Raw genomic sequence first — 27,949 nt, forward strand, 5'->3', positions numbered from 1 at the left:
TCACAATTTGTATGGAAATACAAAAAACCTCGAATAGCCAAAGCAATCTTGAGGAAGAAAAATGGAACTGGGGGAATTAACCTGCCGGAATTCAGGCTCTACTACAAAGCCACAGTCATCAAGACAGTATGGTACTGGCATAAAGACAGAAATATAGATCAATGGAACAAAATAGAAAGCCCAGAGATAAATCCACGCATCTATGGATACCTCATCTTTGACAAAGGAATCAAGAATATAAAATGGAGAAAAGACAGTCTCTTTAACAAGTGGTGCTGGGAAAACTGGTCAGCCACTTGTAAAAGAATGAAACTAGAACACTTCCTAACACCATACACAAAAATAAACTCAAAATGGATTAGAGAGCTAAATGTAAGACCAGAAACTATAAAACTCCTAGAGGAGAACGTAGGCAAAATACACTCCGACATAAATCACAGCAGGATCCTCCATGACCCACCTCCCAGAATATTGGAAATAAAAGCAAAAATAAATAAATGGGACCTAATTAAAATCAAAAGCTTCTGCACAGCAAAGGAAACTATAAGTAAGGTGAAAAGACAGCCTTCAGAATGGGAGAAAATAATAGCAAATGAAGCAACTGATAAAGGATTAATCTCCAAATTATACAAGCAGCACCTCAGCTCAATTCCAGAAAAATAAATGACCCAATCAAAAAATGGGCCAAAGAACTAAACAGACATTTCTCCAAAGAAGACATAAAGATGGCTAACAAACACATGAAAAAATGCTCAACATCCCTCATAATCAGAGAGATGCAAATCAAAACCACAATGAGATACCATTTCACACCAGTCAGAATGGCTGCTATCCAAAAGTCTACATGCAATAAATGCTGGAGAGGATGTGGAGAGAAAGGAACCCTCTTACACTGTTGGTGGGAATGCAAACTAGTACAGCCACTATCGAGAACAGTATGGAGATTCCTCAAATAATTGGAAATAGAACTGCCATATGATCCAGCAATCGCACTCCCGGGCATACACACCGAGGAAACCAGAATTGAAAGAGACACGTGTACTCCAATGTTCATTGCAGCACTGTTTATAATAGCCAGGACATGGAAGCAACCTAGATGTCCATCTGCAGACGAATGGATAAGAAAGCTTTGGTACATATACACAATGGAGTATTATTCAGCCATTAAAAAGAATACATTTGAATCAGTTCTAATGAGGTGGATGAAACTGGAGCCTATTATACAGAGTGAAGTAAGCCAGAAAGAAAAACACCAATACAGTATACTAACACATATATATGGAATTTAGAAAGATGCAAATGATAACCCTGTATACGAGACAGCAAAAGAGACACAGATGTATAGAACAGTCTTTGGGACTCTATGGGAGAGGGTGAGGGTGGGATGATTTGGGAGAATGGCATTGAAACACGTATGTTGTCATATGTGAAACGAATCACTAGTTCAGGGTCAATGCATGTTATAGGATGCTCGGGGCTGGCATGCGGGGATGACCCAGAGGGAGGATAAAGGGAGGAGGGAGGTGGGAGGGGGGTTCAGGAGGGGGAACTTATGTAAACCTGGGCAAATTCATATCAATGTATGGCAAAACCAACCAATATAATATTGTAAAATAATTTGCCTCCAATAAAAAATAAATTAATTACCTAAAAAAAAAAAAAAGAATATACCATAATAATAATTAGTAGGCTTTAAACAGTTACGCAAGAGAGTTCCAGAAAAACATCTATTTCTGCTTCATTGACTATGCCAAAGCCTGTGTGGATCACAATAAACTGTGGAACATTCTGAAAGAGATGGGAATCCCAGACCACCTGACCTGCCTCTTGAGAAACCTGTATGCAAGTCAGGAAGCAACAGTTAGAACTGGACTTGGAACAACAGACTGGTTCAAATAGGAAAAGGAGTACGTCAAGGTTGTATATTGTCACCCTGTTTATTTAACTTATATGCAGAGTAGATCATGAGGAACGCTGGGCTGGAAGAAGCACAAGCTGGAATCAAGATTGCTGGGAGAAATATCAATAACCTCAGATATGCAGATGACACCACCCTTATGGCAGAAAGTGAAGAGGAACTCAAAAGCCTCTTGATGAAAGTGAAAGAGGAGAGTGAAAAGTCTGGCTTGAAGTTCAACATTCAGAAAACAAAGATCACGGCCTCTGGTTCCATCACTTCATGGGAAATAGATCGGGAAACAGTGGAAACAGTGTCAGACTTTATTTCTTTGGGCTCCAAAATCACTGCAGATGTTGATTGCAGCCAGGAAATTAAAAGACGCTCACTCCTTGGAAGGAAAGTTATGACCAACCTAGATAGCATATTAAAAAGCAGAGACATTACTTTGCCAACATAGGTCTAGTCAAGACTCTGTTTTTTCCCGTGGTCATGTATGGATGTGAGAGTTGGACTGTGAAGAAAGCTGATCGCCGAAGAATTGATGCTTTTGAACTCTGGTGCTGGAGAAGACTCTTGAGAGTCCCTTGGACTGCAAGGAGATCCAACCAGTCCATTCTAAAGGAGATCAATCCTGGGTGTTCATTGGAAGGACTGATGCTAAAGCTGAAACTCCAATACTTTGGCCACCTCATGCGACGAGTTGACTCACTGGAAAAGACTCTGATGCTAGGAAGGATTGGGGGTGAGAGGAGACGGGGATGACAGAGAATGAGATGGCTGGATGGCATCACCGACTTGATGGACATGAGTTTGAGTGAACTCCAGGAGTTGGTGATGGACAGGGAGACCTGGCGTGCTGTGATTCATGGGGTCGCAAAGAGTCGGACACGACTGAGCGACTGAACTGAACTGAACTGAAACAGTTACCACGTAGAAAACCTAAACTCACTTTAATCTCTAAAGAACCCTGTGATGTAGGTACAGTTATTGTCCCATTTTACCAAAGAGAGCTTCCCTGGTGGCTCAGATGGTAAAGCATCTGCCTACAATGCGGGAGATTCGGCTTCAATCCCTGGGTTAAGAAGATCTCCTGGAGAAGGAAATGGCAACCCACTGCAGTATTCTTGCCTAAAAATCCCATGCATGGAGGGACCTGGTAGGCCACAGTCCATGGGGTCACAAAGAGTCGGACACGACTGAGTGACATCACTTTTTACCAAAGAGGAAACTCAAGAATAATTAAATAATCAAGTTCCCAAACTCACAGCTAGTAAATGGTAGGAACAGATGGGAAATGTACTCAGAGATTAGGATTTCTGCTTTTAATCTCCATACTTTGATGGTTCTCTTAATACTTTATTAGATTTGTCTTAATCCCCAGACAATTACAAATTAAAACATTCTCTTATAAGTTAGATTTTGCTTCTTTAATGGTTTTATAAATAGAAGATATTTATGATTTCCTCAGGAAACCAAAAATTTTTTTCCAGTTGAAATTCACCTAACAGAAGTAAGATATATCAGGTAACCCTATGGATTTCTTAAAGTGGATGGATACAGTATTTACTGAAGACAAGATCTGAAAGTACTAGATCTCAGAGATTGCTCTGGGAATGTGAGAAAGCCATTATTTTCTGGCTCACCAGTAATTTATTTTGAATTTATTAAATTCACTGATGTGTGAACTGGTTATCAAAACTCAATAAACAGCTTATAAATCACTTTGAAGTTGGCAGAAATAAATATTAATGAGTCAATTTTCAAGGAATTTAAAGTCAGTTTCTCCTTCTGTCACCATAAGTTAAAAAAAGAATCTCAGTTGTTTTATTTGGAAAAGAATCTACAATTCATTAGTAATAACTGATGTTTTTCAAGATAGTTATAGGACCATTTATTATATGAAAATAGAATTAATTGCTTAAAAGAAAAGAATGCTCTTTGAAAATCCACCGTGGAGCTTCATATAACAAAAGTGTTGCTTAAAATGTATTTATAGAACACAAGTTTGATGATGATTCTAATCCTTTAAGATAGTAAAGTAACCTGCTTCGCCAAGGTTTGATCAGGGTTGGCCCCAGAATTGGAGAAGAGAAAAGCAAATTTCTCAGGGACCAAGTAGCTGCCAATATCAGAGCCATATCGTATCGCACTTAAACCATCATTTCCTTCTTTACGCAGGATGGAACAGACTCAGAGGATTTTAGGAACTTGTTCAGGCCACATGAATAATGAGTAGCAAACTCAGGATTTGAAAACAGGTTGTGTTTGACTCTTCATGATCCCATGATCTGTAGCACACCAAGCTCCTCTGTCCATGGAATTCTCCAGGCAATAATACTGGAGTGGGTAGTCATTCCCTTCTCCAGGGGATCTTCTGACCCATGGATCGAACCCAGGTCTGCTGAATTACAGGCAGATTCTTTACCATCTGAGCCACCAGGGAATTCTGAAAACATGTCTATCTAACTACAAACTTTAGTTAGTTTAGCTTTTGAAATTGAAAAAAAAAAATGAGATATATAATAATATAATTTTCTACGTGGTAGATTTTAAGGATACAAAAAGGCTCCAAAGGACAAAATAAAAAGCATCTTAAAAATCCATGTATCTATCTACCTATCTATCTATGTATAAGAAAACTCTGGCCCCAAGAGGTTAGATGGCTTGTCCCTTCAAATCTGGGCTTCATTTCAGATTTCCTGTACTTGTTTTCCTTCTGGAGATATGCAATATCATAATATTGATATTTTGTTTCCTAGACCTAAATGCTTATTCCTCATTAACTATGAAGTACATGAAATCTTAGAAGTCTTTTATTTTGAGTTGGCTTATTATATCTCTTGCAAAAGTTCGGGTACATGCATGATCTCCCTAAAGGGACGAGAGATTACAAAACAACCAGGACAACTGTATATGGTTGGGAACCTTGGCTATGTAAAGATACCCTGGTGAGTGGATCGGGAGTGAGAGCTCAACTTCAGCTCACAGTCTACCTGGGAGTCACATCCCCCTAAAGAGGGTACCATTTCTAATTTGCATGAAGGTACCATATTGGCTCATACAGTGCCAGGAGGACTTTGAAAGTTAGGAAGGAAGTGGGGTGTATATGCCTGGACATCAAGGTTTTCATATCCAATTTCTATTGGAAATTAATGAAAGGAACAGACTTACAAAGTCAATAATGAGAGCGTTTATTAATTCAGTAAATAAGGGCCAGGGTGGGGAGATGTATTCTGTTATTGTGAAGGAGCATAATTTTATTTCAGGACAAAATATTTAGGATAAAGAGCAGCAGCATGTTCTACTTCACTGTATGGGATATGAGAACTATTACTAAAGGTGCCTGAGAATATTTCTACAGAATGTGAGAGAATAGGAAACTCTTATGTCCTTTGATTTGATTATTTTGCTTATTGAAGCCTTCCTGGAATAAAACACCATGACACCATATACATCATGGTTTAAAAAATCATCACACCATCACTGTCCCAGGTTCTGGAAAGTTTCCGAAGAAACACTTTTAATAACAAGTCTTTCTTTAATGACTATATAACTGGTGTTTTCTATTTCAAAGCCGAATACTTTTGAAATACCAACAATATCCATTTTTGGAGTACCAGGTAGTATACTATGTAGTATACCTAAATGATTGCCTATCTTCCCCAAAAAGAATACTCCAAAAGTTATTTGTTACTATTTTCTTCTTGTCAATGAGAAAACTGATGCTCAAAGAAGCTAAGGGACTTGAGAATTAATGGAAGAGTGCAGAATCAAATTTATGCTGATCCTCTTTACCTCACTGAACTAACCCTATAAGAAGGCCACTACTAAGAGGAAAAACTGTTATTTAAGCTAACCAAAATCTTGATGTGTCATGTAAAATATATTTAGACTTGAATATGACAATATGACAACCCATGCATTCTCCTACTATTTCATAAAGTATTATTAAGCTGTCATAATTTAAAGTATATAATGATGTGCTTATAATCAACACACTTTATGTATATAGCTAACTGTTGTACTCTTAAGAAAGCAGGAAATTTTGAGTGGATGCTTACCTGTTCCGATAACTTCTGTCCATCAAGGTGAGCCTGCATCACAGCCTCATTAACGAGCAAGTGGAAGTTCAGAAGCACGTGTTCAATGTCATAGGTCCCATGCATGGCATCTGACAGCTCTTCCAGTGACCGGATATACACATGCCAGTGTGGGTTAAGCTCTGCCACATGTGCCAAGCAGCCTCTCACGACGTTGAGGCAATACCCCATGCAAGGCTTAGTGAGAGCCAGGCCTTGGCAGTGTGGGCAGTACTGCATCTTCAGCAGGGCTCTGCCACACTCTTTGGAGAAGTGCAGATGGTCTGTGGTATTGATGACTTCAATGCCCAGGTTCAGCGCCTGCAGAAACGTGCGACTGGGCAGCAGCGACCGCCCCATCTGTCCCAGCACTCTTTTGGGAATATTACCAAATGGGCTAATGTCCCGGCGGGCCATCCGGATGCATTCTGAGTATTCCAGGGAACTGTCAGTCACACCAGGGTTAATGAGATGATTGTAGACCAGAGGGAAAAGACTGTCAAAGAATCTGTTTACAAATTCTTCAGGATTAACATCCGCACCAAATAAATAGAGCCCTACATCGGTGAAGAGCTCCTGGGTGGAAGCGGCGGCCTCTAGGGCCATGTTCCTGTAGGTGTTGCAGAAAAGTATGCTGGTGTAATTTTCTGCTTGTCTGATGAGAGTTTCAAGGGTTTCTGTAACAAAAGCAGAAGTAAAGGATGAAAAGGCTTAGTATTCATATTAAAACTGTTCATCCATCTGCTCCACACAGTAAATGAGCTCAATGAGCAAAACTAACCTAAGGATCTAAATGATCAGCCTACTAAACCCAATTGTGCTTTCCCAGGAAAATGACTGGTGGAAGGCGGGCAATACGCACAAGACACACACATTTTATAGACAGGTATTGCCTAGGATCAAACAAAAAAAGTATAGAAATCAAAAAGAAGTTATAGGTAATAGTAATTTCTTATTAATTTTATTCATAATTGTTTATAACCCACACATGATTAAAAAAAAGTGTCACTAACAAAACAATTTCCAATCCTGAGTTCAATCTTTACGAAAGAAAATGACATTAAAATTTGATTCAACATTTACTGTATTTTTTATGGTTTTTCTCTTTTTCTTTTTTTTCAGAATGAAAGCTAGTTGATCATAAACCAGTTACTGTAAAGAGAGGTTAAATTTCCAAAGGGAAACCTGAACATCATCAGGCCTCCTAGAAGGTTCAAATTAAAAGAAAATAAAGCATTTCATGACTAAACGATCCTTAAAATTGTCAAACCTTGTTAAGAAGTGAGAAAGTCATGAGTCATATTAAGTGATGGAAATAAGTGTGTGACCAGCTTCTGAACTGTCTTGTGATCTTTTGTTTTTATCACCTTATCTTCAAAGACTTTACTGTGGGACATTTTATTATCTTATTTCTTTAACAAATGCTTCCAAGTCAATTTCTCCACAGAAAGAATGGAGAATAATTTATCCACAAATTAAAGGAGGCTTGTAGTAATCAGCAGGGCTCCCCTGGTGGCTCAGAGGTGAAGAATCCACCTGCCAATGGATGAGATGTGGGTTCGACCCCTAGGTTAGGAAGATCCCCTGGAGAACCCACTCCAGTATTCTTGCCTCGGAAATCCCATGGACAGAGGAGCCTGATGGGCTACAGTCCATGGGGTCACAAAAAGTCAGACACAAATTAGTGACTAAAGAGCAGCAGCAGCATCAGTAGTAGTAATTAGCAAGTAAAAGCTGTATTTCAAAAATGGTAAATTTAGGCAACAGCCAATCACCTTGGATATCCTAGCAATTACAGTTCAAAATCGCGGAGAGTCGGACACGACTGAGCGACTGAACTGAACTGAACTCAACCGATGATACTGCTGCTGCTGCTGCTAAGTTGGTTCAGTTGTGTCCGACTCTGTGCGACCCCATAGACAGCAGTCCACCAGGCTCTGCCATCCCTAGGATTCTCCAGGCAAGATTATTGGAGTGGGTTGCCATTGCCTTCTCCATAAATACGATACTAGACTGTGTCAATATATAATTAGCTATAAAATACATCAATAAAATTATCTCCCATAACTTTAGGTTGTAAAGACCACATCAAACCACTGATATATTACAAAAAGAGATGAAATAACAGTAGAATAAAGTGAAATGATAAAAAAAGAAAAAAACAGAGTTACCGGGAGAGCTATGAATGAAGTGAAACTGTGACATTAATACACCATAATATCCTAAAAACTAGCAAAAAAACACATTTTTCCCCACAGAGAATAATATAAGACACAATATACTATGTATTCTGATTCTAATTCTGAGATGGATTCATATTGAGTCCCCAGCTTGAGTGTGATATATCAAGGTGCAGGCTATAGACTAAATGTGTGTCCCCCCAGAACTTCTCATGTTGAAAGTTAATTTCCAATGGAATGGTATTTGGAAGTAGGGGCTTTGGGAAAGTGATTCAGCCTGAGGAGCAGATCCCTAGTGGATGGGATTAGTGACCCTATACAAGTGACCCTATATCCCCGAGTATCCCCTTGCCCCTTCTGCCAAATGAGGACACGGCCAGAAAATGTCCATTTGTGAACCAGGAAGTGAGCTTTCACCAGACATGGAAACTGTCAGTACCCTGCTAAATTTCTGATGATAAACCACCAGTCTACAGTATTCTGTTATAGCAGCTGAAACTGAGAAAGTGCCTCTACACTACAATCAAAGGCAAGCAACACTTTCAAAGAAGTTGCAACTCTATTATAGCACAGACACTTCAAATGCACTTTGATAAGCCTCTATTCTATTTTTAAGGCAGTTAACATACAAGTGATTAAACAGTAACATATAACTAGGCAGGACTCCTGTGCTTACCCATGCCTCTCCAGCACCACTACAGTATAAACTACACACTGTGCATGTGTGCTAAGTTGCTTTTGTTGTGCCTGACTGTTTCCCATCCTATGAACTGTAGCCGGGCAGGCTCCTGTGTCCCTGGAATTCTCCAAGCAAGAATACTAGAGTGGGTTGCCATGCCCTTCTCCCAGGGATCTTCCCAACCCAGGATCAAACCCGCGTCTCCTGCAGCTCCCGCATTGCAGGCAGATTCTTTACTGTCTGAGCCACCAGGGATGGCTTCAGTTGAAGTTAGCTACTCTGCCAACTGAGACTGTATTAAACACGAGATTTTCCAACTGCCCTGATCAACTGGGTTGTGTGGGGAAACTACAAATCACTGGGTCTCTGCACTGAAATTCTGGAGTCTCTATGTGACAAACAGCCCGTTATTCTTTTGGCTTGACCTGGTTTTGAAACTGCAATTACAGGTTATCTATGACATGTCCTCTCTGCAAGCAGTCCACCACAGCAGTCTGACCTCAGAACTGCAATCTCTGCCACTACACTATTTCTAGAAATCCACAGGACTGAATGTGAAAGAGAAATTAAACCTTTGGGGTTGGAACTAAAATAAAACTGCTAAGATTATATTTTTTCAATAATACTGGATCATTTTTCTCAGCAATTTATGGCTATGAATTGTGAGGCTGCAAATGATTTTATCTACCAAAAATGGTTAAACAGCAATGCTTGCAATAATTTCAGTTCAGTTCAGTCGCTCAGTCGTGTCCGACTCTCCGCGACCCCATGAATCACAGCACACCAGGCCTCCCTGTCCATCACCAACCCACGGAGTACACTCAAACTCATGTCCACAGAGTCGGTGATGCCATCCAGCCATCTCATTCTCCGTCGTCCCCTTCTCCTCCCGCCCCGAACCTTTCCCAGCATCAGAGTCTTTTCCAGTGAGTCAACTCGTCGCATGAGGTGGCCAAAGTATTGCAGTTTCAGCTTTAGCATCAGTCCCTCCAATGAACATCCAGGATTGATCTCCTTTAGAATGGACTGGTTGGATCTCCTTGCAGTATAAGGGACTCTCAAGAGTCTTCTCCAACACCACAGTTCAAAAGCATCGATTCTTCGGCGATCAGCCTTCTTCACAGTCCAACTCTCACATCCATACATGACCACGGGAAAAACCATTGCCTTGACTAGACGGACCTTGGTTGGCAAAGTAATGTCTCTGCTTTTTAATATACTATCAAGGTTGGTCATAACTTTCCTTCCAAGGAGCAAGCATCTTTTAATTTCATGGCTGCAATCAGCATCTGCAGTGATTCTGGAGCCCAAAAAAACAAAGTCTGACACTGTTTCCACTGTTTTTCCATCTATTTCCCATGAAGTGATGGGACCAGATGCCATGATCTTTGTTTTCTGAATGTTGAGCTTCAAACCAACCTTTTCACTCTCCTCTTTCACTTTCATCAAGAGGCTTTTGAGTTCCTCTTCACTTTCTGCCATAAGGGTAGTGTCATCTGCATATCTGAGATTATTGATATTTCTCCCAGCAATCTTGATTCCAGCTTGTGATTCATACAGCCCAGCTTTCCTCATGATGTACTCTGCATATAAGTTAAATAAGCAAGGTGACAAGATACAACCTTGACGTACACCTTTTCCTATTTGGAACCAGTCTGTTGTTCCATGCCCAGTTCTAACAGTTGCTTCCTGACCTGCATACAGATTTCTCAAGAGGCAGGTCAGGTGGTCTGGGATTCCCATCTCTTTCAGAATGTTCCACAGTTTATTGTGATCCACACAGTCAAAGGCTTTGGCATAGTCAATGAAGCAGAAATAGATGTTTTCTGAAACTCTCTTGCTTTCTCCATGATCCAGCGGATGTTGGCAATTTGATCCCTGGTGCCTCTGCCTTTTCTAAAACCTGCTTGAACATCTGGGAGTTCACGGTTTACATACTGCTGAAGCCTGGCTTGGAGAATTTTGAGCATGACTTTACTAGCGTGTGAGATGAGTGCAATTGTGTGGTAGTTTGAGCATTCTTTGGCATTGCCTTTCTTTGGGATTGGAATGAAGACTGACCTCTTCCAGTCCTGTGGCCACTGCTGAGTTTTCCAAATCTGCTGGCATATTGAGTGCAGCACTTTCACAGCATCATCTTTCAAGACTTGAAATAGCTCAACTGGAATTCTATCACCTTTGTTAGTAGTGATGCTTTCTAAGGCCCACTTGACTTCACATTCCAAGATGTCTGGCTCTAGGTCAGTGATCACATTATCGTGACTATCTTGGTCGTGAAGATCTTTTTTGTACAGTTCTTCTGTGTATTCCTGCCACCTCTTCTTAATATCTTCTGCTTCTGTTAGGTCCATACCATTTCTGTCCTTTATCGAGCCCATCTTTGCATGAAATGTTCCCTTGGAAACTCTAATTTTCTTGAAGTGGTCTCTTGTTTTTCCTATTCTGTTGTTTTCCTCTATTTCTTTACATTGATCACTGAGGAAGGCTTTCTTATCTCTCCTTCCTATTCTTTGGAACTCTGCATTCAGATACTTATATCTTTCCTTTTCTCCTTTGCTCTTCGCCTCTCTTCTTTTCACAGCTATTTGTAAGGCCTCCTCATACAGCCATTTTGCTCTTCTGCATTTCTTTTCCATGGGGATGGTCTTGGTCCCCGTCTCCTGTACAATGTCACGAACCTCCGTCCAGAGTTCATCAGGCACTCTATCAATCAGATCTAGTCCCTTAAATCTATTTCTCACTTCCACTGTATAATCATAAGGGATTTGATTGAGGTCATATCTGAATGGTCTAGTGGTTTTCCCTACTTTCTTCAATTTAAGTCTGAATTTGGCAATAAGGAGTTCATGATCTGAGCCACAGTCAGCTCCTGGTCTTGTTTTCGCTAACTGTATACAGCTTCTCCATCTTTGGTTGAAAAGAATATAATCAATCTCATTTCGGTGTTGACCATCTGGTGATGTCCACGTGTAGAGTCTTCTCTTGTGTTGTTGGAAGAGGGTGTTTGCTATGACCAGTGCATTCTCTTGACAAAACTCTATTAGCCTTTGCCCTGCTTCATTCCGTGCTCCAAGGCCAAATTTGCCAGTTACTCCAGGTGTTTCTTGACTTCCTACTTTTGCATTCCAGTCCCCTATAATGAAAAGGACATCTTTTTTGGGTGTTAGTTCTAAAAGGTCTTGTAGGTCTTCATAGAACCGATTAACTTCGGCTTCTTCAGCATTACTGGTTGGGGCATAGGCCTGGATTACTGTAATATTGAATGGTTTGCCTTGGAAACGAACAGAAATCATCCTGTCATTTTTAAGATTGCATCCAAGTACTGCATTTCGGACTCTTTTGTTGACCATGATGGCTACTCCATTTCTTCTAAGGGATTCCTGCCCACAGTAGTAGATATAAGCTTTTTTAAAAGATAAAATTAGGATAGATGTAAAGAAAGCCATATATCACAGTCACCTTTACATGCATTCCACCAGGTTTTCTAAGGCATGTACTCTGGTGCTGCTGCTAAGTCGCTTTAGTCATGTCTGACTCTGTGCGACCCCATAAACAGCAGCCCACCAGGCTACCCCATCCCTGGGATTCTCCAGGCAAGAACACTGGAGTGGGTTGCCGTTTCCTTCTCCATTGCGTGAAAGTGAAGTCACTCAGTCATGTCCAGCTCTTCGTGACTCCATGGACTGCAGCCCACCAGGCTCCTCCGTCCATGGGATTTTCCAGGCAAGAGTACTGGAGAAGGCATGTACTCTAGAGGTATGTATTTGTGTTTGATACCTGCCATACGCCCTGTATGGTGAATGTAAAATGCTATCCTCAACTCTGTGGATATGAGTTTGAGTGAACTCCGGGAGTTGGTGATAGACAGGGAGGCCTGGCGTGCTGTGATTCATGGGGTCGCAGAGAGTCGGACACGACTGAGCGACTGAACTGCACTGAAGCAATACTAGTGTTCCATCTGATTTATACTAACTCTAAATGATGAACAAACACACAATTTTTTATTAAAAAAATTAAGTAAAAAATAAAACCTTATAAATTCCAGTCCCATTAAGTTATAATCTACAATGATTCAGGTATATATGGAATTTATCTTTCCGTTTGTATAATTAGTAGGTTTAGCAATTTAATTTATTTTATCAAAGCAATATTGGGAATATATTTAATATTTAGGAGCATTCATTCAAAATAAAAATGAAGATATTAGTTTTAAATACTGTTGTTTCTTTATAGGACTGCACTATTGGCAGTAAACTAAGTTGACTACTGTTTGAGTTAGTAATTAAAAAATAAACTTCTATAAAAAGTCTACAATCTCTATTTCAGACTGGTTTTTCTCTGATTTAGCTTTATTATTTAAACAAATGATTAAAATCTGATAAAAAGTTAAAATCATATTACAGCAACACTTAAAACTTCCCCTTACTATCATACACATTAAAAATTTAGTTAAGTAACGTCCGTCTAGTCAAGGCAATGGTTTTTCCCGTGGTCATGTATGGATGTGAGAGCTGGACTGTGAAGAAAGCTGATCGCCGAAGAATCGATGCTTTTGAACTGTGGTGTTGGAGAAGACTCTTGAGAGTCCCTTATACTGCAAGGAGATCCAACCAGTCCATTCTAAAGGAGATCAATCCTGGATGTTCATTGGAGGGACTGATGCTAAAGCTGAAACTGCAATACTTTGGCCACCTCATGCGACGAGTTGACTCACTGGAAAAGACTCTGATGCTGGGAAAGGTTCGGGGTGGGAGGAGAAGGGGACGACAGAGAATGAGATGGCTGGATGGCATCACAGACTCTGTGGACACGATTCATGGGGTCGCGGAGAGTCGGACACGACTGAGCGACTGAACTGAACTGAACTGAACTGAACTATATATTAATTTTACTACTCCTTTGAATAAGAGATTGCACACTCTGAAATATCAATGTTCTGATTAAATACTGAACACAAAATGGCTTTTACAAATAGACTTATTTTACAATATTCTTCACTATGTAATTAACTCATCACAATATAAGGATTTTTCTTTCAACCTGTGTTGAATCTAATATTGACATAGTCCAGTTAACTGAATTCCCTAAACATATACTAGGCATGCATTTTTTAATGTGTTCTTTGAAATGTTCTTAAATCCAATCAATGATGAGAACTGTTGCTCTGTATACATTTCTTCTTTAATGCCCAGTGATAAATATACTTTTGTGAATCTTTGGACCTAATAAATTCATAAATTTTAATTTACAAACACATATCAGAAACTGAACAATCTAGAAGTCAATAATTGGATGATTTTGTTAGTGATTTTTCTGAAAACTTCATAAAGTCAAAAGTCAAATTTACTAAAATTGTTTGTATTAACTCTGAATTTGCAAAAACTATCACTTTGCTCTACTTTGTTTACTATGAAGTAGTATCCTTCTGTTTTAGGGAATTAACATTATGATTTTAGCAAGAATTTAAACCTGTCAAAAGGACTTCCAAATGAACAAAGTATTTTGCATCACTAAAAAGATTAACTGACATTTAAATCAGCATTTATAAATCCAAAGGTAGGATGGGTACTGAATAATTAATCAAATCTACTTAATTATTAAAAAAAAACTATACATTGTTTTAATTATAAAATTTTAATAAATAAAACATATTCCTTACTCAAGCTATACAAGTAATAGCTTTTTATTGATGTGCCAAAAACTGTAACATATTTAGAATAAATATTTGTAACATTTATTTAAAGAGTTTAAGAAACAGCCTAGAAAAAATTATCTTCTTGCTGTTTTTCCACTGAGAATTTCAATAAGTTCTTCTTTTCAGTGACACCAGATTAAGTCTACCAAGACAGGAAATTTCCAACTTTCCTTTTAATGCCTAAGAATGGTTGATTGAATTGAAAGCTGAAATCTAATAATTGAATAAAAAACATAATTTCTCCCAGCTTTATGAGAAAATTAATTTATGTATTATCTCATTAAGTAGAAACTGAATTTGGAATGCATGAAGTTTTTCTTCATTTACTTTAGTTTTCAACATTAACATTCTGTGAAAACTTAATAACAAAACACCTATGACTAGAAACTTTATATTAACTTTTTCCAGCACACATTCCCTTTAGAGACATTTTATTATAGGTACAAAGAACGACTGACATTTAAATCAAGGATTTAAATATAACTGGTAGAGAAAAAAAAATCAAATGATTTGAAATTAAATTTGACAAATTGCAAAATCAGTGAAGATTTACACTCAGGTAGGTTTTTTGCAATGTGAGAAGCAATATTTATGGGGCTTTTTATTGCTTTAAAGATTAAGCTGACTTCAAAACTAATGATCATGAAATAACTGCTACAATAACCTCCCCACTATGACATGAACAGACATTTTATAACCCTTTTCATATTTCATCATTTTCTATATATGAACATTTTAAGATATAAAATTTGAAGAGACTTTTATAATTTAATGCCACAGACATCCTCAAATATAGCAATGAAGAAGATGAAGAAATATTAAGTCATATCAATCATGGATAAACAGATGATCTTACAATGTATATCTGGGTTGAAGAGAAATTTTTAGAAATTAATTTATGAGTTAATTAATTTAGAGCTAATTTATGAGTTAATTTATGTATTTGTGCATTACAATTTTCAAGTCAAAAGATTTTGTTTCTATAACAGATAACTCATTACTATTCTGCTATATTAGAGTTAGTTTATGCCAGAGAACTATGTATCCCTCTGTACTGCATTATAGATAGATGAATAGTTAGCTAGATCATTTAAAGAGCAATTTCTTGATCAGTTTTTATCACAGACATATTACAATGAATTGTAGTTCTTCCTGCTCTTCTTTCTTTGCAAAAAGGCCTTCCAATGATTTTAAAACAGTCACATGTAATAATTCATTTAATTTTCAGAAGGTCACAAAAACTACTCTGAAGATAAAAGAAGCAATTACCTATTTCTCTAGTCTGTGTTTATATTGAATTCATCCCTATGATATTTGCAAATTTCTTTAATTTTTTCATATAATAATAAACTCAATAAATAATAAATGTTTTCTAGAATATTAATTTAATGACATATTTTAAACATTACAATTTATAATATAATTCTTTAGAAATTAGTCATCTATACAAATAAATAGTGAGTGCTATATTAATTTGTATCACCAAGAATTAACATGTTGGCAAGTAATCTAGTCTTTTAGGATAAGCACTGTATGGAAAAATGCTTTCTCAACTTTTCTCCTTCCTCATTTTCCTCCCCATTAATTTGGTATATCATGGTGCTTCATATTTATTTCTAATATCATCTTGTAATCATTTGTTTTCTAAAAGTTAATTTATGATATTAGCAAGAATTTAAACTCAATTAAGCATTTGTGTAATCAATAAAATCAGTGCCAAACAATCCACAGCAGATTGTTTCATGAATTATTGTGGGTTGAAGACATCAAGTCTAAGCCTTCTAAGAATCTTTAAAATAAGTCCACAATCTAGAAACACAAAACAGTCATAAGGAACAGTATCTCATTCTCTAATATATATGATCTTCAACCTTTACACAGAACAAGAAGTTGATATTCTTTTTGGTGTTTCCTCTCCCTCTTTTGCTTTTTGGTTAGTTTTATGATCTAACACACTGATCTCCTTTACTTCAATAAACAAAACCCTTTCTGGTCACTCTCTCATAATCTTTACTCTCATTTTCTTTTGGACATCTCAAAAAAGTGAGATGTTCTGTATTTTCAGCTTATTCTGGCATGTTGTCTATTCTGTCTGATACACTCACATCTAGTTTATTTTGCCACATAGTACTTGATTCATCCATTCAATCAACATTTTTGAGCACCTTCTGTAGACCTCAAAGCTACAGTAAAAAGTCATACAAATTTTTGTCCTCATGTGGCTTAGAATCTAAAAGGTAGGAGAAAATTATAAAAGCAAATAAATAAATATGACGTGTGTGAAGTGAAGTACTATACAAAAAAAATGGTAAAGGACAGGAAGTGATGTGGCGGTATCTTGGATGGCTTTAGGTCAATTTGTACATAACCAGTTCAATAAAAGACAATTAAGCATAAGTAAATCATCTGATTGATCTATCACCAATGGCAAGCTTTCTGAATTTACCAAATATCTCTAAACTCTTCAAACTATATATGATGTTTCATCATTTGGCAAATTAAAAAAATGATATTGGCAAACTGATTTGGATAAATTGACTTTTTACTGACTGACCATTTTATATAAGGTGAGCAGGAAAACCTTCTCTGAGGCAGTAATGTCTGAGCAGAGACCTCAATAATGAAACAGAACCAGTCATGAGGAGAGGGTGTATGGTTTGCAGATTCCAAGAAACTGGACTGCGAGGTTCTGAGCTGTGAAGAAGCTTGTTGACTTTGGAAAAAACAGAGGCATGTCAATGTTACTGGAGACCAGTGAGTGAGTGGAGAGAAAGATCAGGGATCACGGCAGCCTCACAGAACCGTGGAAAGGGGCTTGGGGTTTAATATGTATAATAAGAAGCTACAGGATATTTAAACATGGAGGAATGTGATGTGGTTTGCATATTAAAGGATCTGGTTTGTACATTAAAGGAGAATCAACTGTTGGAGCAGGGGCATGATTGAAAGCAGGAAGTCCAGGGGATAGACTTCAGTAAGTATAAAAATAATATGAGTGACAAGAACTGAGGGTTGTACTAGAGCGGTCGTGGGGCAAGTTGCAAAAAGTGATGGCACTGACCATATATACTGCATGTGAGCTAAATCGCTTCAGTTGTGTCCAACTCTTTGCAACCCTATGGACTATAGTCCGCCAGGCTCCCCTCTCAAAGGGATTCTCCAGGAAAGAATACTGGAGTGGGTTGCCATGCCCTCTTCCAAGGGATCTTCCTGACCCAGGGATTCACCTGTGCCTCATGTCTCCTGCATTGGCAGGCAGGCTCTTTACTACTAGCGCCACCTGGGGAGCCCCATATGTACTGAGGAATAGCCAAAAGGACTCACGTCATATGGCAAGCGTAGGGTGTAGAGGAAATGAAGGACAGTTCTGAAGACTCACCTCAGCACCTGGAGGTGCATCAACTCAGATAAGTACGACCATGGATACATCATGTTTGTGGTGTGAGTCAGAAAGTAAAATTTCTATTTTGGACATGTTAAGATTGGTATAATGCCAATTAAAAATTCAAACGATGGGGAAACTTGAGGTTGGTGATATAGATCTGAGGAGGAGGAGTCATGGTGCTGGATGAAATAACCTGAAGAGAAAAGATAAGGAAGAGTGAGCAAAAGGAGAGCAGCCAGCAGGAAGCACGCGAATGGGAAAGCAGTGAAGGAAAGGGAAAACGAGGAAAGTGGGGTCTGCAAGAAACCACGGGAAGAAAGTTATTCGAGAAGAAAAAAGTAATCCATCATCTCAATGCTATGAAGAGATCAACTGAGACAGGAATCACAATTGAGCATAGCAGCTGACAAGAGAGAGTCTCTTACTGACATTGCCAAGAGCTGCCTCAGCAGAATGTGAGCACAGAAGAGAATAGGAATTGAAGCAACTATGGACAGCTTTCTTGCAAATGTTTGCTGTAATGGAAGTAGAGAACCCAGCCAATGCCCAAGGGATATTCGAAGTCAAAGGGTTTTGTGTTTTCTTGAAGAAGGAGAATTTATTGGATATTCCTATGCTAATAGGAGGAATTTGATAAATAAATGAAAATTGATGACTAAGGAGAGGGCATGGGAACTGTGTGAGAAAATCCTTTGAATAAGAAAAACAATGTGATCTAGGAACATTGGTCTCCTGCATTGCATTGCATGTAGATTCTTTACTGTCTGAGCCACCAGGGGAGCTAACTATAATTATTCCTTTTTTTTGAAAATTAACTAATATTATTGCTATAGTAAAAATTAATGAAGAGCGAGCCCTAATGTGTTGTGCTAGAATCAAATAAGCTGAGTATTTCCTAATATTTGGAATTATTAACTGAAATTGTCATCTTTATGTCTGAAAAATATATGTGAGATCTTTATCACCAAACACATGTGGAGAAGGAAATAAGAACTCTTGCTCTTTTACCATATCCAACCCTTTTTTAAGAAGTTTATATTTGAAGAGACTGCAAAGGAAGATGCACTAGGATTTAGTTGGAATGAGAAAGTCAAGTTCCAATCAAGATAAAGTTTGAGAAAATGGGAATTGTTGCTGGTGATGGTCTGCAAATTCCATTAAGGAAGGGTAGAAGGTTTGGGCAGGCTGAGATAATTGATAGGGGCTTTCCTGAGCCACTGACACGGTTCAGAGGTCTCCCAAGCTTCTTCCTAACCAAGTGCAATGCCCTTCTGAGGTTCACACTCTCTTGGTCACTCTAGTCCCTACATTGGGTGATAGCCTCTTCCATCTGAGTGATTTTTCCCCCCTTTCACTCATTCTTCTACATCCTAGACCAGCTTCTTCTACATCCTAAACCACCTTTTCCAAAGTCATGGTTCTTGTTCCATATGACCTCACTCAAACAGCAGTAAACTCCCAAGCTAATGACTCCCAAATCTACATACATTGCTCAATGATTCCCAAAGTTTTCATTGCAGGATCCTTTATATTCTTACAAGTTATTGAGAAACATAGAGAGATTTTTACCTTGATGGGTTACATTTATAAATATATATTATTTTAATTTTTTTTTTTTTTTAAACAGTACCATTTATTATCTTACAGATCCTGTAGGTCGTAAGTTCAAACATGGGTTAGGTCATCTGCTGAGTCTCATCAGGCTGAAATCAAAGTGTTCAGTGTAACTGTAAGTCCTTGTGAGATGTGCAGTCTTCTCCAAGTTTATTCAGATTGCTGACAGAATTCAGATTTTTGTTGGAGACTGAAGCTCCTCTGGGTACCCACAGTTCTTTGCTCTGTGTCCCTTGTAGACAATTCACAATATAGCTGTCTGCTTTCTGCTTTACTAAAATGATTATTTAAAAATATTTACTAATTACACCTAAAAATAAGCGAAACAAACTTACACATTAGAATGAATTATATATTTTGTTACAAAATGACATGTTTTCCAAAACAAAATGTTTGTGTGAAGACTGGCATTATTTTATATTATTGCAAATGTCATTACTGCCTGGCTTAATAATCAAGAAGAGCTGTATTCTCATATCTGCTTCTGAATTGAATTTGTTATAATATGCTGTTTTGGTTGAGATATATGACAAAAATCCAGCCATATACATATATGCAGTTGCAAAGGAAGGTATATTTAATTGTCTTTTCTAAAAATTATTAGCTATCTTCTTTGATGTTATACCAAAACTTGACAAGTGCTTAATTGCAATGTCCCATTGGTCTTTATTCACTATAAATGGTTTGGTCATTTATGCATAATTTTGTAATTTATGCACTGACATTTGAAAAGTTTTGGCTCATGCATTATTCAAAATTTCCCAGTGCTGACACACATCATCATATCTGTAGGTATTAGGGAATTTTCAAGTTTATGATGACTGCTATACATTTTCTAAAATTCCAATTTTCTCTTGAAAGATCAAATGCTATCACTGGCAACAAAACTATAAGTTGTTTTTCTTGAAGTGGCAGGTTCATCTTGCCCAAATTTGAGAAAATGTCTGCCAGGTATCCAAGTCTGAACCATTATATTTTGTCTGTCAATCATTTTTTTCCCACAAAAATGAAATATGTTCAGGAAAAAAACTGACTAGTTCAGCTTGCAATTCAAACAATTGCATAAGTGCCTTTCATCAAGACAGCCATTATAATTCAGTATGCAGAAGATGTACTTCATGTATTCTCTTATCTCACAGAATACAGAAAACATATATAATTGTGGGTTGACATTTAACAATATTAATAACTTTTACAGCTTCCTCAGGACATTCTTCAATGAAACTAGATTTTTTTTTTCTTGTGAGTCTGTAGATGTAAAGAATACAGTGACTGCAAGTACAGTTTGGTGGCACTAATTTAACTTATGCTAAAGCTCTAAATGTTTTGCTCACTATTGTATTTGCACTAACAGTGCAAAAGCCAGTACAGAGAAATAGGCAAAGCAAGTCTTAGTACTATGAAAATTTTTTTGATCTCCTATACATCCTAAAAAGATTTTGGGAACCTCAGATTACACTCTGAGAATTGATGTTGGAGCAAAAGTTTTCTACCTGGAGATCTATTTTTCAATGCCTAACATCAACCTGAATCTCTCTTTGCCGCCTATTCCCTTCTATTTTTCTCAGTATCTTTCTGACTTGCTTATCTCATAATCAGGATATAAACATATATATATTAGCCTTAGAAGCATGCAGTCCTGAAACTTCTACTTCCTATTTCATCCTGCCTTTCACCTATTTATTTAAACACAATGTTCACTCAAGAAACATGTCCAAATCCCATAGACCTAAGCAAAGCAACACTATTTACATTATACAGTCTCTGAAACATGCCTAAAAGGATATCCAAGTGCTAGAAAAGCCATGTTATCAAGTAGTGTGGCGCTTTTTAAATTAAGATGAATCAGTTGGATTTATACTCCAGCTACAACTACATAATTATACTAACCTCAATCTTTCCTTCTAAAGTCAGCTCTATACAATCCACAAGCTCACGAAAGCAAAGGATTCCCAGCTAATACTGCTGGTATCCTCTAAATAGCTATGGCTCTATTTACTTTATCATTGTATTTAATTATATTTATTTATCTCATTGGGGCTTAACTGGTAGCTCAACTGGTAAAGAATCCGTCTGCAGTACAGGAGACCCCAGTTCCAATTCCTGGGTCAGGAAGATCCCCTGGAAAAAAGGGATAGGCTACCCACTCGAGTATTCTTGGGCTCCCTGCTGGCTCAGATGGTAAAGAATCCACCTGCAATGCAGGAGACCTGGGCTTGATCCCTGGGTTGGGAAGATTCCCTGGAGGAGGGCATGGCAACCCACTCTAGTATTCTTGCCTGGAGAATCCCCATGGACAGAAGAACCTGGTGGGCTATAGTCCACAGGGTAGCAAAGAGTCAGACACAACTGAGCAACTAAGCACATGACATTTAACTCATTATGTTAAATCACTGAAAGTCATTGATAATATTCTTTTTTTTTAATTTTTATTTTTATTGGAGGCTAATTATTTTACAATATTATATTGGTTGGTTTTGCCATACATTGACATGAATCCGCCCCAGGTGTACATGAGTTCCCCCTCCCAAAACCCCCTCCCTCCTCCCTCCTCCCCTTATCCTCCCTCTGGGTCATCCCCGCACACCAGCCCCAAGCATCCTGTAACATACTTATTACTTCTTGATCATACTTATCTAAGAAATATCTTTAATTTACATCCTCTTCTAGAAAATTTTCATGGATTTCTTCTCCTCAAATAGCAAAGTATTAATAAATACAGATGTGTATCTAAGCATTTTATATTGTCCCCATTTTATGGTTCCTGGGATATTTATGTATAGTGTTAAAAATACATTTTTTTTGTTTCTATTAAAGTAATGGGTAAGGAATTTCACTGTGCAATACAAGAATAGTCATATAAATTCACACTAAAGTAAAATATTGATAAAGTCTAACTGTTAAGCTCTAAAATTAGGAAACTAGAAAAAAAGAGGCTTTAATTCCTGAATTCCACTCTGTAATCTCTTGATTTTAGAATATCTTAGCCATGGTCCTCTAGAACAGCTAAATCTCATTGTCAAGTGTCATGTTGAATGCTTCCTATAGTTACAGACTAGCAAACAGAAAGAAATAGATTGAAACCATTCACTCCAAAGTTACAGGCAGTTTAATAAATATACTGTTTCTACCTTGACAAGAGAGTAACTCCCTCAGAAAGTAGGCAATCTTTTAGACCATTACATTCTTTTCAAATAGCAGGAGGAAAAATTGCAATACCTTCTGATAACTGAAACAGGTTATAAAGCACAAAATCAATCAGACCAAGAAGAGTCTGTATTGCTGCAACATCCATTCCTACTTTCATAGATGTTATCAGAAAATTATTCCAATAGTAAATAATAAAAAACAGAAAGCAAGGTATGTAACCATTACGTGATTTACCTATAGTATGCTAGTAGTCCTTTATGAATTTACTAAAAATCTAATTTTTAAATTGTGCTCAAAAGGCATCTTTAAGAAATTAATAATTTAAATAATTATGATTTCAAAGGTATAACTTTAGACATAAAATAGATTTTCTTTTGAAAAGAAATCAAATCCCTCTTCATCAAATATTTGTTAAATAAAATTGATATAGCATATTGGCACAATTTTATTGAACAAGGTCAAAGCATTTGAAATTTAAGTGTAGCAAGAATGTAAAAAACAAAAATGACAGCTGTACTAAATTTCATCTCTCAAATGCCCCATGATCAGTTCAGGGATTTTAAGCTCTCTCCTATTACCCTATGACTGATTCTTGTTAATGTTTGGCAGAAACAAACAAGAGTCTGTAAAGCAATTATCCTTCAATTAAAAAAATTAAAGGAAAACAAATACAAATAAGTCCTTTAGTTAAAGAAGTTCTAGAATTTTTCTCATGTCCCACTGTTATGTTTAATTAAACAAAACATAGTAACTTGTAGCTAATGCATCAAATGGCATAAAGTGGAATTAAAATATATATTTTTTTCCTTTCATTTGTTTTTATTGGAAATTGATTTTAGCTTCTGTGTGGAGGTATAGTCATGCATCTGAAAATAATTAAAAAGTTCAGTTCAGTCGCTCAGTCGTGTCCGACTCTCCGCGACCCCATGAATCACAGCACGCCAGGCCTCCCTGTCCATCACCAACTCCCGGAGTTCACTCAAATTCATCTCCATCAAGTCGGTGATGCCATCCAGCCATCTCATTCTCTGTCGTCCCCGTCTCCTCCCACCCCCAATCCCTCCCAGCATCAGAGTCTTTTCCAGTGAGTCAACTCATTGCATGAGGCGGCCAAAGTATTGGAGTTTCAGCTTTAGCATCAGTCCTTCCAATGAACACCCAGGACTGATCTCCTTTAGGATGGACTGGTTGGATCTCCTTGCAGTACAAGGGACTCTCAAGAGTCTTCTCCAACACCAGAGTTCAAAAGCATCAATTCTTCGGCGATCAGCTTTTTTCACAGTCCAACTCTCACATCCATACATGACCACCCCACATATATTTTGTACCACAACATTTTCAAATGCCTCATTATAGTTAAGAAAATCGTTCATTATCCTCAAAGCACAAAGCCTGTTTTAATGTTCCAGAATGAGTAAATTATTCAGACAGGATTTATTGTGCATGAGGGATGGAATAAAAGAGGAAGAAAAAAAAAGCACTTGGTAAAGTTTTACCAATGATATTTTAGTAAGACACTTATTTAATTCCATCTAGTTAAGCAACTCCAAGTTGCTACCCAGGGTACTGTACAGCTTTCAAGCTATACAAGAACTAATTTTTTTTCATTATGTTTCTAAATATTAATACACATACAGTATTCTCTCCAGTATATGGGTCTATAAAGCCAGGTATGGCCTGGCATTCTGCAACATTAAATTAGCCAAAGGGTCTCATTGCCTATAGCACAGTTTCTTAAACTATAATAGGCATAAAAATTTCTTCTGGCTTTTGATTCATTCAAGACATTTAGATTCAGTAGGTTGGGATGGAGTCCAGAAATCTGGTTTTAACAAGCATTGTGAAACCTGGCCTTGGTGTTTCTAGAAGTCTGCAGAGTGGAATATACAATGTTCTTTCTTGCATGGAGCCTGACCTATTTCTCACTCTCATCGTGCCCACTGGCCTTCCTCTCCCCTCCTTCTGCCTCATACTCCCTTCGGCTTTCAACACACACAAAGCTGATGCTCACAACAGAGATGTGATTCTGTTTCACTCTTCCAGGCATTTACACATTCCCTTTCTTCTTCTATCCTTTGCTCCATGGAATACTTAAACACACATGCTCCAGAATAAATGTCTTCTCATGCATTAATTTCCGTGACCCATCAGGCTGCTAGCTGCATCTTCTACTGTTACACCGTGTACATGTCATTGTGTGTCATTGTGATACATAATGCACTATTTTCTAATTATGTGCTTATGTTCCCATGTGATCCACTGCATATATGGATTATGAGATCAAGGATCATACTTTATTCACCATATACCTCTCCTTCTGAGCACCGGGCCTGAAACATAATAGGCATAGAACAATTGTTTGTAGAGCAAAAAATTAAATGTTACTATGGTGGTCCTTCCACCAGTATAGCCAACCACTCTAAACTCTTAGTTAAGTCAGAGAATTGTGAATTAAATGGGTCAAAGGTATATTTTATGGTTTCTTTTTTTAAATCATTGTGCTTACTGCAAATTTAGTTATGCTCAACTTGCTTAAGGAGACACCTTGTGTTTTACTGTATTTTGGTTTCTATGTGTCCATTAGTTTTTCTCCCTACCTAACAATTCTTTTAATGTAATAAAAATAGTTCCTGGGGGAAAAGTCAGCAGTCATTGACTCTTCTGATTCACTATTCAGATATTCAGATATATACAGTTAGTGAAAGCCCAATTATGCTTTTTTTTTTTTTATTGTGAAGGGCAAATTTCCCTGGATTAGTCTAGATGGAAAAACAAGCAAAATAAGTATTAGAAAATTTTATGTAAGAAAGAGGGATAGGAATTTGGGATGGCCTTTGCTTGCTCCAGTTAGGAAACAGTATGTGAAAAGAAATGATGGGGCCAAATGGCAGGGTGTTGAAAGGGGCTATGAAAAGACTTGGCAAGAAATTCCAACCGACAGGAAGGATTTTTTTTTTTAATTGGAGGCTAATTATTTTACAATATTGTATTGGTTGGTTTTGCCATACATTGACATGAATCCTCCCCGGAAGGATTCTTAAGTGTCTAGAAACCAAAACTTCTGCTTTACGCTTGGATTCACCCCCACTATCCTTAACCTTTCAGTAAGTTTCTGTTATATATAACAAATGTGGGTTAATGATGTACTGGGAGATTTGAAGGAGAAAGTCTCTTCTCTGCTCCTGCGATGTGGCAGTGAAGAAGGAGCAGTAACTTCAGGAAGGAAGAAAGGTAGAAAGTGCCAAGATGTAAGCAGGGTTTGGAACCTGGAGCCGGAAGCAGTGATAGGAATGTAAGTTCTCTGGGAATACTTGCAAACAGTGGGGTGGGTCTTGAGTTTATTATAAGAAATTGTATAATGATTTCAAACATTTCATCTGGAAGTTACAATGAAGCGTGAGCCCAGGAAGCGCTATAAATCTCCAGTTTACATGTCTACACAGGTGTATAGAAGCCAACCATCTACACTTCCCAGCCACTGTCTTGCTTCCAGTTCTGGCTTTGCCATCTATCACCTGGAATTTGGGCAAGTTATTTAGCTTTTCCATATCGTTTCCTTCTTTATAAAACAGCAACAGTGCCTACATCATAGTGTCAATATTAGGATTAAAGCAGCTAATTTTTTGAAAAATCCTTGAATAGTACCTATCAGACAACCTTCTAGTTTCTCTTAAAAAAAAAAAAAATATATATATATATATATAAAGCTCTGAATGAAACTCTCATCTGCTTCCAGATTTTCTTCCCCATGTCCTGTACATAAATCACATTTACACTTGTATAATAACACAATCACAAAGCTGATGAAGTGATTCTTTAGAGATTTGCATATAAAATCTGTGGAATAAAATGTTATGATTATATTACTTAATGTAAAGTGCTTTTATTTCTTCATAAAATACTCCTAATATTCAGTCTTACGTTTGGGAGCAGGAAAAATGTAAAAATCAGGTCATAAACTCTGGTACAGGGAAAAGTCAAATTGTCTCTTTGGGGCCTGGAAGGGGAGATGCAGAGGGGCGGAGCTGTCACTTGGTGCAGAAACTCTTCCCTTGTTGGAATTGTGCACACAGGAGGCAACACCTCCCAGGAGCACTTTGTCGTCACGTCATATCCTTTGTTCATCCTTTGGTCTTCCTCTGTCAGCCGTGAGCTTCTTAGAAGCAGGGGCTGGTATCCTTAGTAAATATCTCTGGGTTCCATACGATGCTTTCTGCAAGTGTTTAACTGATCTGCAGTGTCTTTCATTTTTCTTTTCGGCTAATCCCAGTGATAAAGAATTCACCCGCCAAGCAGGAGACATGGGTTCAATCCCTGGGCCAGGAAGATCCCCTGGAGAAGGAAATGGCCACCACTCTAGCCACCTCATGTGAAGAGTTGACTCACTGGAAAAGACTGATGCTGGGAGGGATTGGGGGTAGGAGGAGAAGGGGACAACAGAGAATGAGATGGCTGAATGGCATCACCAACTCAATGGACATGAGTTTGAGTGAACTCCAGGAGTTGGTGATAGGGAGGCCTGGCGTGCTGTGATTCATGGGGTTACAAAGAGTCGGACACGACTGAGTGACTGAACTGAACTGAACTGAACTAGCATTCTTGCCTGGAAAATCCTACGGACAGAGGAGCCTGGCAGGCTACAGTCCATAGCGTCACAAAGAGTCAGACATGAACTAATTGTTTAGTGACTAAACATTAACAACATTACCCAAAGGGATGTCCAAACACAGATTTATCAATAGTATATTCCACAAACCAGAGGATATGGGGAGGGGGGATGATTTTGAAAAACATTTCATATTTTATGTTTTCTCCCCCAAAGGAGATTATCAAAATGAAAAAGCAAAAAAAGTAAGATTATCTAACTTTTTTACACATATTTCAATTTAGTGCATTATTATTTTAACTGCCTATAAGAAAGTAATAGTTTCATTTATCAGAATATCTAAAAATCTAGATCCTACTTGATTCCCTCTATCTGGTGGTGAACAGAGATTTTTATGAGGCAGACCTTTATTTATTGTGCTTCGTTTACTGCACTTTGCAGATGCTATGGTTGTTTTACAAATTGAAGTTTTGTGGCAATCCTGGATGAATCAACTCTATCAGAACCATTTTTCCAATAGCATTTGCTCATTTTCTGTCTCTGTGTCACATTTTGGGAATTCTTGCAGTTCAGTTTTGTTTCATTAATTGTTATGGTGATCTGTGATCAGTGATCTTTGATGTTACTCTTTTATTAGGTTGGTGCAAATGTAATTGCGGTT

At 37.8% G+C, this 27,949-nt stretch overlaps 1 protein-coding gene across 1 annotated transcript in view; it reads right to left on the reverse strand.

Annotated features, from left to right (window-relative positions):
* GPC5 (glypican 5) overlaps positions 1–27,949 on the reverse strand; it is a 955,909-nt gene that overhangs the window by 633,862 nt on the left and 294,098 nt on the right. Inside the window, exon 3 of the mRNA XM_088842817.1 lies at positions 5,962–6,656. Within this exon, the coding sequence (XP_088698943.1) occupies positions 5,962–6,656 (695 nt within the window). The remainder of the gene's footprint in view (positions 1–5,961; positions 6,657–27,949) is intronic.

The sequence above is a fragment of the Moschus berezovskii genome, chromosome 13, assembly GCF_049115385.1.
Source record: "Moschus berezovskii isolate FMDL1 chromosome 13, NW_MosBer_1.0, whole genome shotgun sequence".
NCBI lineage: Eukaryota > Metazoa > Chordata > Mammalia > Artiodactyla > Moschidae > Moschus > Moschus berezovskii.